Raw genomic sequence first — 13,562 nt, forward strand, 5'->3', positions numbered from 1 at the left:
CAACAACAGAGCCGAAGCCTGCACAATTTCTTCATTAGTCCAAGGTATCAAGCTTGCTTTCAGTGCCTTGGGATGATATCCTCCTCTATGCTTTGAGTTATGGCCTACTCCATTTTAAACAAACATCCACAAATATATCTACAAATTAAACTAGCATTATCCATCAATTTCTTTATGCAGATCCAACCATCGTTTCCAATTAGGGCTTTATTTTGAGCAGTGCTGAAACGCTTGCGCCAAAACTTTCACAAGTTTGAGTAAAAGCTTTTTTCCTTCTATTAAACGAAAAGGATTATATTTTCTTCTAGACAAAAAATGAGCTGTTCACAAAAACATAGATTTCATCTCACATAACAATAATTTTAGTATCCAATGAACCTACCCCAATCTTTTGGACAGATTCATAAGACGTGTCTCTAATGCTAAACAACCCCTCAAGAGGTAACTGTTGAAAGGTCACAAAGGTTTTGTACAAGAAAGTGCCACCCATTTTTTGCTGCATGCAATCAAAACACAGCATTTTATTTTGAGTTCACTACAAAAGATTATGCCTTCGACGTTGTTACTCTATCGCATTTACAAACTTCACTTGCAGCTCGAGCACTTGAAGCAAGATGTTGAAACCGTCAAGGCACATATTTTTTTCTTTCTGTCACCAAGGGCACATCCTAATGACCTTGAGTGGGTAGTCAGGATGCTGCATCTCAGAATTGGATCCAAGACGGGGGGTTGTCTCAGACATCCTCTCGTGTCGCACAACTAGAGGTGCCGCAAAAAATCAGTATATTTTTAGGATAAATGAGACGAAGCATCTCGAGATGTTACGTCCTATTTACTTTTGAAATGAAGCCTCATTGTCCAGCCGTTCAAACACACTTCAAGTAAACTTTATCCAGGGAAAAAGACATAAAATATCTTTAATTCCATCATCGAAAGCCTCTTTTCTCTTCCATAATTGCAATTAAGTACAGACGCATAAAGAGCTTCATGAAGCATTGTAATGCAGCAGAGTGATATCATCCCATCCAAACTATTGAAAAAGAACAGATATTCCACTGGTAAATCTTGTCTAAAGAAAATGGTCTAAATAGCAATACTAGAAATCTGACATGTCACATGGCAAACACAGGCTCAGTTAAGTCATCAATTTCTTCAAGTTCACCATTAACGTAAAACCAAATATGTTTTGCATGCATAAAGCTATTATGTTTATTTTGATAACTTTTCGGTCCAAAAAAGTCGAAACGATTTCCCCCGTCCAAGCACATTTGTTCAATGTGATTTTACACAATTGGCTATGCAGGCACAGATATTTTCACCAGAGACCATTCAGGATCTTATCCATCTAGACTTTCTGCGCCCAAGTGGAAGCTAACCTAGCTCCACTAAAAAAATTCAGAGTGCAGTTTAGAAATTGTGTGCAATTACAACCGCACTGATTTGAACAATCACAGAAATTAACTATTGCAATTGGAAGTATCAATCACCTATAGGTGATAGCAGTGCCAGTCAAATTTATTAAGTGCAACATCAAAAAGAGGAAATTTGCATTACATGTTGCAAGGACCAATTTATGAAAATTCAGGTGGCTGTGAACTGCAGAAAGTAAGCAACTGAATCGAAAAGTGAAAAGCCAAGTAGCAGACTGTTTTCTACGACAAAAGGAGGGATTCAGCGATAATGAATTGGACAATTCTGTCATACATTCTAAAATGGACCTTTCAAGTCTTGAGGCAAGCAACAAAGAAGATGAAGGTAGACAATCTCAAACCTGACAGCCACCTGAAAAGGGGGAAAAGAAAAATGTCTCATTAGTAAAATACCAAAAAAAATTTCAATTGAATCAGTAGAAGGGAAAGAGCTCACGTATTAAGGAAGAACAAGCCTTTGCATTGAGATTTACGAATGAAGAAGAAAACAAAAGCCATAAGTGACAACAAGAATTTCTTACTGCAGATCTCATATGCTCTGTGGTTACTAACCAAATAGCAACCAACAATTTCACAGAATCTAATTGCAACTTAGTGCCTAAGAAATGCAAACCAAACACTAAAAGCACCACCTCCTGAATCCAAACCTGCATTCTAGCTTAGCAAATACAAAAACCCCTAGGAAAGATTAAATCTATAAACAAGGACATAAATCTATACTAAGTGACACTAATACAATGAATTAGTCCATAATTGGGTTGCAATCGTACTTTTAGCAGCCTCCAAAAGAAAGGGATAACGAAATGCCTGTTTTTCCTGAAAATTATAGAGAAGTTGCAAAGTCAATGACTATCCACGCTCTGACTCGTACATTGGTCAATTACACAAGAGGCCTCAAAGCATCACAAACTCACGAGAGCCTAACTTCAAGTGATAACCTAATTAAACAAGGAAAACTAATCCCACTAAGCCTCTAAGGTATATTAACTTTTGCCAAAAAAAAAAAAATCATGATCATGGCGCTCAGAGTTTGTTTCCAATTAAATAACGGGTACTGCAGAAGTAATTATTTGTACATATATACATGAAAGATTACCAAACCTTGAGAAGGTTGATGCTTTCTTAACCCCTGCATCTCAATCAACCCCTCATTTCCAAGTTTAACTAGTGCCGATCTACTATGTCCTCTGACACCTTACCAACTTTGACCCTTCATTAAATCATATTTTACTTTCATCCAAAAATCCAAACAGCATGATTTGCTTGTGGTACAAAAACATTTTGGCAGATTCATAAGTACATGCATACAACTAGATCAAAAGATAGGGTACTAAGCATCGGCTACCTAGAAATGTAAATCAGCTTCAGCACTAGAACTTGGTCCAAACTTAAGAATAAGCATGACGCTAACAAGGCAGGAGTAGATTGGGCCATTGATTACAGGCATGTGCTCGTTTCTCTATTTTTTTCTGGTGATTGCATTAAACCACTTTGAAGATCCTACAAACTGAGGTCAGGGTCAGGGTAAACACTGCCACCCTAGGCAATATTTCTCATTGGAGACTTCTAGCCTAGGTCCTCAAAAATAGTAATTTGCCTGAACCATATGTGTATCCACAAGTGGGAACATATTCCAAGAAGTTTGCACGTTCAGTTAAACCATTTGTCTCCCATTCACTCCCACTGATATGCCTGAAAGCAACTGCTTACAGCTGCAGAGGACAAATTCGTTTGGTCAATGATAATATAACAGAGCCTATCATGTATACCTGCATCCTTCTAGAAGACGCAATCAATAACCGAATATCCAACTTCTATGGTAACTTCTAAGTACTCAAAATAACATGTAACTGCCTTCATAAAAGAACCACTATTAATTTCCTGAGACTGATAACTTTACCTACGCAGTTAATAGAAATAACAGGCTGGTCTCCTGAATATTGTTAGGAAATAAGATATCTTGTTGATATCATAGCTAGATTAGGTTTTACATTTTTTACATTTTATTTTCATTTTTATGTATTTTATTATTTCTTTTATTTTTCTTTTTCTTTTCTTTTATTTTCCTTTTCTTTTTCTTTTCTTTTTCTTTTCTTTTATTTTTCCTTTTCTTTTTCTTTTTGTTTCCCCTTTGTTCTAGCCGTTGGGAGTTCCAACGGCTCCTTTATGAGCCGTTGGAACCTCCAACGGCTAGAACAGCCCTCTCTTCCTTCTCTCCTTCACTCTAATTGGTTATATATATTCTTGGGCTGCCTCTTGTACAAAGTATGCTGTTTTACACAGCCATTTGATATTCATTCAATAAGATTGATATATTTCAAGTGGCCTTAGTGCCTTTTCCTATCATATTCTTCTTTAGTGACTATTATAGTCACATTTATATGGTATCAGAGCCATTGGGCTGCATGTTGGAAAGCTTTTATAAGCTGTTTTTTGCTGTTTATGCTACTGGACTGTTGAAGAAAATTTTCAGACGAGGCCATTGTTGCTGATCAACATTTCTTGAAGACCTTATTATTGCTGCTCACCAACTGTTTGGTGAAATTTCTACGAGGACTTCCTCTTTGTTTCTCTTGGAGATTGTTACTTAAAATCTTGCTCTTATGGAGGACTCCAAAGTCTTGATCGAAGGAGGAAGTTATCATGCTCCGTACAAGCTTGATGGAACCAACTACACTCTATGGGCAAAATGCTTGGAGATGCATATCAAAGGGAAATATTTATGGGGTTTCATAAGAGGTACGTCTACCCCTCCTTCTCTCAAGTTGACCAAAATTGAAAATGGAGTTGAGAAAGACTTGAATGTAGAAGAGAGAAAAAATGCCATGGATGAATACTATAAAAAATTAGATGATTGGGAGGCCAAAAACTCTAGAATTAAAGAATGGATTTACGGAAGTATAGAACCTAGAATTGCCCAAAATCTCATGTATTATGAAAGAGCAAGTGAAGTTTGGGAATATCTCAAGGGAATGTTTACCCAAAAAGATATGGCCCGTAAATATCTCTTGATTCAAAAAGCCCAAAGTATCAAGCAATGTGAGAATAATGTTAGAGATTATTTTATGGAAATCTCTAGTGTATGGAATGAGTTAGATCAACTTACTCCCAAACTAGGATTGGATTGTAAATGTCATGAGATTAGAAGAGAAGAAATCGATGAGTTTAGGTTTTTTCAATTTCTTCAAGGTCTACGACCCGAATTTGAACAAATTAGGTCAGCCCTACTTTCTTTAGCCTCTCCTCCACCCATTCATGAACTTCTTACGAAGTTAAGCGGTGAAGAAACTAGAATGAAATTATCCAAAGAATTAGATAGTGTTCTTATTTCCAAACAAGAAGAAAAAGTTTTAGCCGCCTCTAAACCCGGGAACAACATCAAATCTTTTAGACCTCCTCACTTTAAAAATCAAAATAGAGGGGAATTTAAGGTTGTTTGCCACTTTTGTCATGAACCGAGTCACATTAGACCTAGTTGTCCAAAGTTGAATAACAATGAAGGACAACCACGAAACTATGGAGGAAATCTTTTCAAAGGAGGAGCTTCATATCCTCAAGGAGGGCAACACAACCGTGGAAGTGTAACTTCATATTCACAAGGTGGGCAATACAATAATAGACAATTTGACCAAAGGAGGGTTGCAAATGTTGCAAATGAAGGATGTGATCTCTCTTCAATCTCCACAACGTTGAATCACATCATGTCGGTGCTTCAACCTATGATCAAAGAGTCGAATCCCGGAGCACTAGCAACAACGGCATCTACCTCCAACACTCCCGGTATGTTTTCTTGGCTTTTAGATTCCGGTGCATCTTTTCATATGACACCAAATATATCATCTTTGACCAATTTTGAACAAGCAAGAAAAGAATCTAATGTAGTTACTGCCGATGGAACATCTTTGAATGTTAAAGGGATCGGGGATTTTGAAAAAGAATTTGGAAAACAAAAGTTCTTTGTTCCAAAAGTTAGTTATGTCCCTAGACTTAATCTTAACTTACTTTCTGTATCTCAAATTTCAGATCTTGGTTTTGACATCGTTTTCTCATCAAATAAATGTTTGGTGCAGGATCACCAAACCGGGAGATTGATTGGGGAAGGTTTTAGAAAAGGGGACCTTTACTACATGGACAATTTATGCATCCCCAAGGAAAAGTTTTGTCACTATGTGAAAAATGTAGACATTAATGTTTGGCATCAAAGATTAGGTCATCCAAACATTAGAAAATTGTCTATGATGAGTCCTACCAAGGACGTTTGTATTGAGAATTTCAAATGTAATGATTGTATACATGGAAAAATGAAATCCTTATCTTTTGGACAAAGAAGCTTCTTTTCCTCTTTTCCCTTTGAACTTGTTCATTCCGATGTGTGGGGGCCCTCTCCTATCATGTCAAAAGGAGGGCTATCATATTATGTGATATTTGTTGATGATTTCACTAGATATTGTTGGATATATTTCTTAAGATACAAATCGGAGGTTTTTGAGATGTTCAAAAATTTTCACAACTTAGTACAAACACAGTTTAATGCTAAATTAAAAATCCTAAGGACTGATTCTGGAGGCGAATACATTTCAAATGAGTTCAAAAGATATTTAGAAAACTATGGAATAGTCCATCAAAAATCTTGTCCAAGAACACCTCAACAAAATAGACTTTCTGAAAGAAAACATAGGCACATAATTGAAACAACTAGAACTCTTCTTATTGCCAAAAATGTGCCTAAAAACTTTTGGGCCGAAACAGCCCTAGCATCTGTATATCTCATCAATAGAATGCCTTCAAAAGCTTTAAATAATACAACCCCTTTTGAAAAATTATTCAAATATGAACCTGATTTGAAAAGGCTTCGTGTTTTTTGTTGCAAATGTTTTGTTCTTAATGACAAGGCTGATAAACTAAGTTCAAAGGTTATTGAGTGTGTTTTTATTGGTTATTCTGAAACACAAAAAGGCTACAAATGTTATGATCCAGTCAAAGACAAGATCATAGTTTCAAGAAATGTAAAGTTTTGTGAAGACGAAAATGGATTCAAAATTTGTGAAAAATCACAACACAACAATGATTATTCCTTTTTATTTAAGTATCTTTCTCAATGTGATGATGAAATGCATGATGTTGATGATAGTAACACTGATGATAACGATAACGGAGTAACCAAGGATATAATCACATATCATAGAAGAAACCGGCAACAAGATGTTGATGAAGGAGAACATCATGAGACTATTGATCTCCAACCAACTCCACAAAGTGAAGAAAACCTTAGAAGATCTATTAGAAATGTAAGACAACCCAATAGGTTTGTGTCATATGAAACTTTCACCCCAACTCATAGAGCTAGAATTAATGTCATTCACTCTCACTTTAAACCTTCTACTTTTAATGAAGCCTCTAAATATATTGAATGGAAGAATGCCATGATAGAAGAATTAGATGCCTTGAGAAAAGCCCAAACTTGGGAAATACAAGACCTACCTATAGAAAAAAAGACTATTAGATGCAAGTGGGTTTACAAGGTGAAGACTAGAAGTGACGGATCTTTAGAAAGATATAAAGTCAGGCTTGTTGCCAAAGGTTACACTCAAGAATATGGTATTAACTATGAGGAAACCTTTGCTCCTGTAGCTAGAATGACTACTGTTAGGACCCTTATTGCTTTAGCATCTATTAAAAACTGGAATATCTACCAAATGGACGTTAAAAATGCATTTTTAAATGAAGATCTTATGGAAGAAGTTTACATGGAAGTACCACCAGGGTTGTCAGTTCCTCAAGGAAAAGTTCTTAGACTTAATAAGGCTCTTTATGGCCTCAAACAAGCTCCTAAAGCTTGGTTTGACCGTTTCTATTCTGTTATTTCTGATTATGGATTTCATTCATGTTTAACTGACACTGCCTTGTTTGTTAAGAATACTAATGCAGGTATCATAATCCTCCTACTGTATGTTGATGACATAATCATTACAGGTAGTGATAAGGAAAGTATTAGAGAATGTAAAAAATTGTTACAAAGAACTTTTGAAATGAAAGATTTAGGTTTTCTAACGTATTTCTTGGGTATTGAGGTTGCATATTCTACTAGAGGATATTTTTTATCACAAACTAAGTTTGCTGCAGAGATCATTGCTAAATCAGGCATAACAGATGATAAGGTCATAGAAACTCCTGAAGCAGTAGGAAACAAAATGAAGATTGATGATGGAGTTCCACTTACAAATCCCACTCCTTACCGACAACTTGTGGGTTCCTTAATGTATCTTAGCATCACTCGGCCTGACATTGCTCATGCAGTTCATACTGTGAGTCAATTCCAACATGCTCCATCAACCGTTCATATGGGAGCTGTTCTTCGTATCATTAGATATATCAAGGGAACAATAAATAAGGGAGTATTTATGTCTTCCTCTTCCCCTTTAAACTTGATTGCTTATACTGATGCTGATTGGGGAGGAGATCCAAATGATAAACACTCAACTACTGGTTTTTGTGTTTTTTTAGGAGAATCACTCATCTCATGGAAGTGCAAGAAACAACAGAAAGTCTCTTTATCCTCTACTGAAGCTGAATATCGAGCCATGGCTTCTACAACTATGGAAATTGTGTGGCTTCGTCAAATGCTTTTTGATATGGGAACAAGAATAGAAGAACCTATTGATTTGTGCTGCGATAACAAGAGTTCTATCTACATTGCCAAGAATCAAACATTTCATGAACGAACAAAGCATATAGAGATGGATTGTCACTATGTTCGTGAAGAATTTTTGAACAAGACAATCAAACTTCCATATGTCTCCTCCGAGTTCCAGCTGGCTGATTTCTTCACGAAACCTCTATGTTCTCCCAGATTCAACTTTCTTTTAGATAAACTTTCGGTGTTAGCACCGTAAGTTTAAGGGGGGGTGTTAGGAAATAAGATATCTTGTTGATATCATAGCTAGATTAGGTTTTACATTTTTTACATTTTATTTTCATTTTTATGTATTTTATTATTTCTTTTATTTTTCTTTTTCTTTTCTTTTATTTTCCTTTTCTTTTTCTTTTCTTTTTCTTTTCTTTTATTTTTCCTTTTCTTTTTCTTTTTGTTTCCCCTTTGTTCTAGCCGTTGGGAGTTCCAACGGCTCCTTTATGAGCCGTTGGAACCTCCAACGGCTAGAACAGCCCTCTCTTCCTTCTCTCCTTCACTCTAATTGGTTATATATATTCTTGGGCTGCCTCTTGTACAAAGTATGCTGTTTTACACAGCCATTTGACATTCATTCAATAAGATTGATATATTTCAAGTGGCCTTAGTGCCTTTTCCTATCATATTCTTCTTTAGTGACTATTATAGTCACATTTATATAACAGGCTGGTCTCCTGAATATATCTACTTCTCTTGACCTAGGACACTCTGTTCAGCAGTAACAAACCATGATTTCCATGTTTTCTAATGGATAAATTCATTTCCGTAAATATATTTGAAAATAGCATCCAACACTTTCCCTTCCAGAATATATCATACCTTTCTTCATCAAACTTTATATTTCATAGGACACAAAAACCTCAAAGAGTTGTGGTTGCTAATTCCATTTCATATCCACATAAACTTTGTATAGTAACTAAAAGTAATGAAGTAAATCCCCCTTACATGGAACTATCGAACTGGTTAGGGTCCTCATACATGTTAATGTACAACAGCGTGAGATAAGTAACTGCAAACTCGGGTTTGTGCAGAACCAAGCATGACAGTTAGCTAATTTGCGGTTACAGAATGCATAAATGGTCAGTTAGCGTGATTAAGAAAACATATATTATGATCTAAATGTACCCACAGGATCCAGTTTGTTGACTAGCCATACATTTCTTAAGCAAGATAACACAAATGGGGGATATGGTTCTTAGAACTGTGCAAATGATATGAGCAATACAAGGCAATAGAAACTAAAAAGGAACAAAGCAAAAACAAAGGAAGAAGAACAAATTAAAAAAGTGGTAAAAAGGGATAGATAGAAGTTCCATATGTTTGCTGGCATAAAATCTGAAACTTTAAGCTAGGTATGCTAGATAAGGTGAGAAAAAAAGGGAAAAGCAAAGAAGAAAGAAAAAATAAGGAAAGAAGGGAAAGGAAAGATTCTGAAAAAGATATGTTTGCTGGCATAAAATCTGAAACTTTAGGCTAGGTGTGCTAGACAAGGTGAAAAAAAAGAAGGAAAAAGCAAAGAAGAAAGAAAAAATAAGGAAAATAGGGAAAGGAAAGATTCTGAAAAAGATAGTGTATCATCCTTGAATACCATTTTGACTTTGTTCTTATAATACAATAGAGTTATGAATGCGGAAGAGGAAGGACAAGGAGAATGGCGCTACTGTCTCGATTTCCGTTACCCATGTTCACATTGGTCCTTCTTCCAACTCAACCTCTGTCCCGACTTGTGTCTCCACAGCTTCCTTTTCTGTGCTTATCAATGGAGAACCGGGAGACCTCTTCTTTAGCACTTCGCTTGACTCCATCACATCATGTCACGCAATTCAAAGTTGTGAATTCCCTTCCTTCAAAGTTGTGGGGCAGAAGAGAGACTGCAGTTTTCTGAATAGGACTTCATCTCATTGGGAGCACCACCTTGTGACATTTATAATGGACGAGTCACTTATTCAGGATTTGCAGCCCTAGCGGCTAGCGCACAACCTAATTCTATTTACATGCCACAATTACTTGTGTTATATTTATATACTGGCAGTTTGCTTGAAAGTTCATGACTTTATCATGGATTTTCAAAAGTGAATGCAACCCCCAGAAAATATGAAGCTCTCAAAATATGGTTATTTTGAAAATATCGCAACTTCATCACTTAATGTAACATTAGCATAAACGTCCATATATCTCTCAAAGTATTTTTAATTTCTGCCTTAAAATTTATCAGCAATCTCAAAAAATTTCAGAGAGTTTTCTGTAATCAAAGATTTCCCATACAAAGGGCACCTAATCAGATAATCTTCAGTATGATGTGCAGCGCTGTACTCACCCAATGCTGAACTCTCATAATGTCTTTTTCTGGTAAACTTTTGATTTATATAGATTTTATCTTCAAAAGTTTTATATATATATAATTTCTGGACTTCTCTGACTGGGTTTGCATCATGTGGTCATGGTTGGACGGAGCTCCGGATGGCCGGAGGATTTCAGCTCCTTTTTCACACGCACACACACATATATTTGACATGTTCTGTTTACTAGATTATCTCATGACCATCCAACAAGACATTGTTTACCTCTATCTGTCTCAGTTTCATGAATTTCTGAGCAGTTTGGTGTCGCCATTTTGGGTATTGGGATTATGATGACGATGCCGACAACTGAGCATAGTTATTTATCAAATAAAACATTTTAAACACATATATCAGAAGTTTTCTACATGTGGTGCAAGCACGCAAGTGTGTATACCATCATATGACAATATGCTTTAGGATCAGCATGCCATTCGAACCCATCTCTGACATGAGCAGACTTACTGGGTTTTAACAAGTCTAGAACAACCTCCAATCGGTAAATATAGTTGTACCCGGAGATCTTAACTCTCTTTCCTTTTGTACAATTGTATCGACAGTTGAAAAAGGTTGTCTAGGAGGCATAGTTTGTCGAAGAACATAGTAGAACTTTACCCTCTTAAGCCTTCAGATGCTTTTTTTTTTTTCCACACTTGATTCCATTTCCTGTTTAAATTTCCATTGTTTGAACTTTGAAGGACTGACAACAGTCACAAGCTTATATATTCTGTTCCAAAAGGCCCTATTAATTAACAGCACCATACTCAAAAACACAAGTAGTACCCTCAAACCGTAAATTACATTCCCGTCTCTGATCGACAACTGACCATGTATCCTTCTAAAACTAAAAGTTCAAAACTTGCAAATACAGCTAATGGCTTCATACATCTTCAATCCTATTGATAGTAAAACCAAACCATAGGGTTGGTACAATAAGAGTGTATCATCCCACGGGTAGAAATAAATAACCTCGTAATAGTTTTATATAAAAGAAATTAGGAGTGTGTATGTCTATGTGCATTTGTACGTGTATGTGCATGTACATATAGGCCAGACTAGGTACCTGCGTTAGCTTTTGCACAGATCGCTATAAGAAACCAAGAGAAACAGATTTAATCCACTCTTCTTGCCTTTCATTAACCAGCAGTTTGTTAATGCACCTACTGACGTGGCCCAGGTGAAGAACTGAGTCACATCACATCAGTATTGCTATGCTCTCGATCCACAAAATGCAGAGTCATCCCACTATCAAAGATAATTTGTCTTCTAATGCAAGATGAAACTAAGCACCGAACTTGTGCTAAAACTAATCTTCATGCTGCTCTAATACATGTCCAATGTACAAATAAAATTTAAGGAGAAAATAAGAGCAGATTCTGTAAACAATGAGACTTGTTTATTTTCACATCCTATTGACGGTTCATCTGCTAACGACACGAAGAAAAACCTAATCAAACATGGAAACAGACCGAATAACTTTTCACAGAGACCAAAAATCATAGCCGAAGAGGATTTCAACCGTTTATGATTTCTCACATTTTCTATGTAATGTTTAAGTACAAAAACTAAAGAGACGCCTCACAAACAAGGCTTCCTAGGAATCAATACAATTAAGAATTAAAAGTTGGGGGATTGCAATCTTCAAGAGGAAGACTGAAAGAAAAATATAATCAATTGGGAATTGGACATGCAAAATTATCTCCAGAAGGAAAGGAAATAAAAACAAAACCCAACCTTGAAGCAGACCAATTCAAGCGTTGGCCGTTTTGGGGATCAAGGGGATGGGTTGCTTCTGCTGTTGCTGTTGCTCCTTGAGCCTCTTCTCCTCCTCTCGGATCTTCTGCATCTGCATGACCCTCTCCATGACGAGCTCATATTCGCACTTCTCGTAGCGATGGCGCTCGGACTCACACTTCCAGGGGAGGTAAAATTCCTTGACCCTGCACTTATTGAGGGGGATAAGGAGGTGGGCGCATTGATCCCTGTAAGGGATGGGCACCTTCGCGTCCATCATTTCCTGCTGCGTTGCGATCATCTTCTTCGACGACCCCTCCACCTCCATTACTCTTCACAGGAGCCCCTCTCTCTCTTTCTCTTTCTCCCTCTCTCTCTCGCGTAATCGGAAGGCCGAGGCCTGAAGTCGGGCCTGTGGCTTGATTTCGGTTCGGATTAAAACCAAGAGTCAACTTCGGTCGACCTCGGTCTGGCAGACCCATTCACTGGTTTATCATAAGGACAGTCCATGTTTAAGTGCTGCCTCTCTTGCACTTCTCCTAACTGAGTTTCTTCTGGAACTTTTCTCATTTTTCAAATTTATACGTATAAAAGTATAGATAAAATGACTACGACTTCGAGAGTACTTCACCGAGGTAGCATTTGGAAGACATCATAAGAAAGCAAAGCTTTGTAAAAATATGTTTTTGTTAAATTGATTGTTTAATCATTTTCTGAAAGTTGGCTTGTGTGTGTGGGTGATATTTCCAAAACGATGTCTTCTATGGAAAACATGAGACGGGGAGAATCAAGTTACACACTTCCAGTTTTGTCAAGATTGATTTTTTCATAAATACAGTTTTGACTGCAACCCAAGCAAACCTTAAAATGGTGTTTCGGAAACAAAATGGTGAAAACACCATTTGAAGATGTCATCCAAACACTGTTTAAGCTTTTCAACCCTAGTAGTTTTTCACTTTGGCGTTAAAAGACTTGATTTTGAGGTGATGCTAAGTATGAACGACTTACAAGGAACAGTTACGAGGCATGTGATTGTGTTTAATCTTGTAACATAATGATGGTTTTTCCTTATTATAAAGTTTCATTTTCTTGAAAGTTTTGCCAGAACGTCAGTCGCCACATCTAGAAATTTGTGGCAATCCGTTATGGTTGTATTGTTAAGGCATCATAGCTCACGCTTTGACTCAATTGGGGCTGTGAAAGTGCGCTTGTATTCGTTCGAAAGGCTCCAACTATCAGCATTTAGTTCGTTTCTTTTATGCAGAGTTGAGCAGAGGATGAATAAAAGTTGCTCATAATATCATGCTTGCAAGTTTTAAGCATGTAATGTAACATATATTATGGGTGTACCATACGTATAGGCTTTAAGTT

At 36.7% G+C, this 13,562-nt stretch overlaps 2 protein-coding genes across 2 annotated transcripts; one reads left to right on the forward strand and one right to left on the reverse strand.

The window, feature by feature from the left end:
• Window positions 1-1,436: 1,436 nt before the first annotated feature.
• LOC116246913 (NADH dehydrogenase [ubiquinone] 1 beta subcomplex subunit 7) lies at window positions 1,437-12,617 on the reverse strand. Its single transcript, XM_031618829.2, has 2 exons — window positions 12,192-12,617; window positions 1,437-1,782 (listed from the first exon to the last, which is right to left on the reverse strand). The coding sequence occupies exon 1, from the start codon at window positions 12,517-12,519 to the stop codon at window positions 12,208-12,210; it is 312 nt and encodes a 103-aa protein (XP_031474689.1). The 5' UTR covers window positions 12,520-12,617; the 3' UTR covers window positions 1,437-1,782; window positions 12,192-12,207.
• Window positions 1,814-6,017, forward strand: LOC126409849 (uncharacterized). The gene is made up of 2 exons (XM_050076436.1): window positions 1,814-5,210; window positions 5,501-6,017. The coding sequence occupies exons 1-2, from the start codon at window positions 4,034-4,036 to the stop codon at window positions 5,536-5,538; spliced, it is 1,215 nt and encodes a 404-aa protein (XP_049932393.1). The 5' UTR covers window positions 1,814-4,033; the 3' UTR covers window positions 5,539-6,017.
• Window positions 12,618-13,562: the final 945 nt, after the last annotated feature.

The sequence above is a fragment of the Nymphaea colorata genome, chromosome 2 (genome assembly GCF_008831285.2).
Source record: "Nymphaea colorata isolate Beijing-Zhang1983 chromosome 2, ASM883128v2, whole genome shotgun sequence".
In the NCBI taxonomy this organism is placed as follows: Eukaryota; Viridiplantae; Streptophyta; class Magnoliopsida; order Nymphaeales; family Nymphaeaceae; genus Nymphaea; species Nymphaea colorata.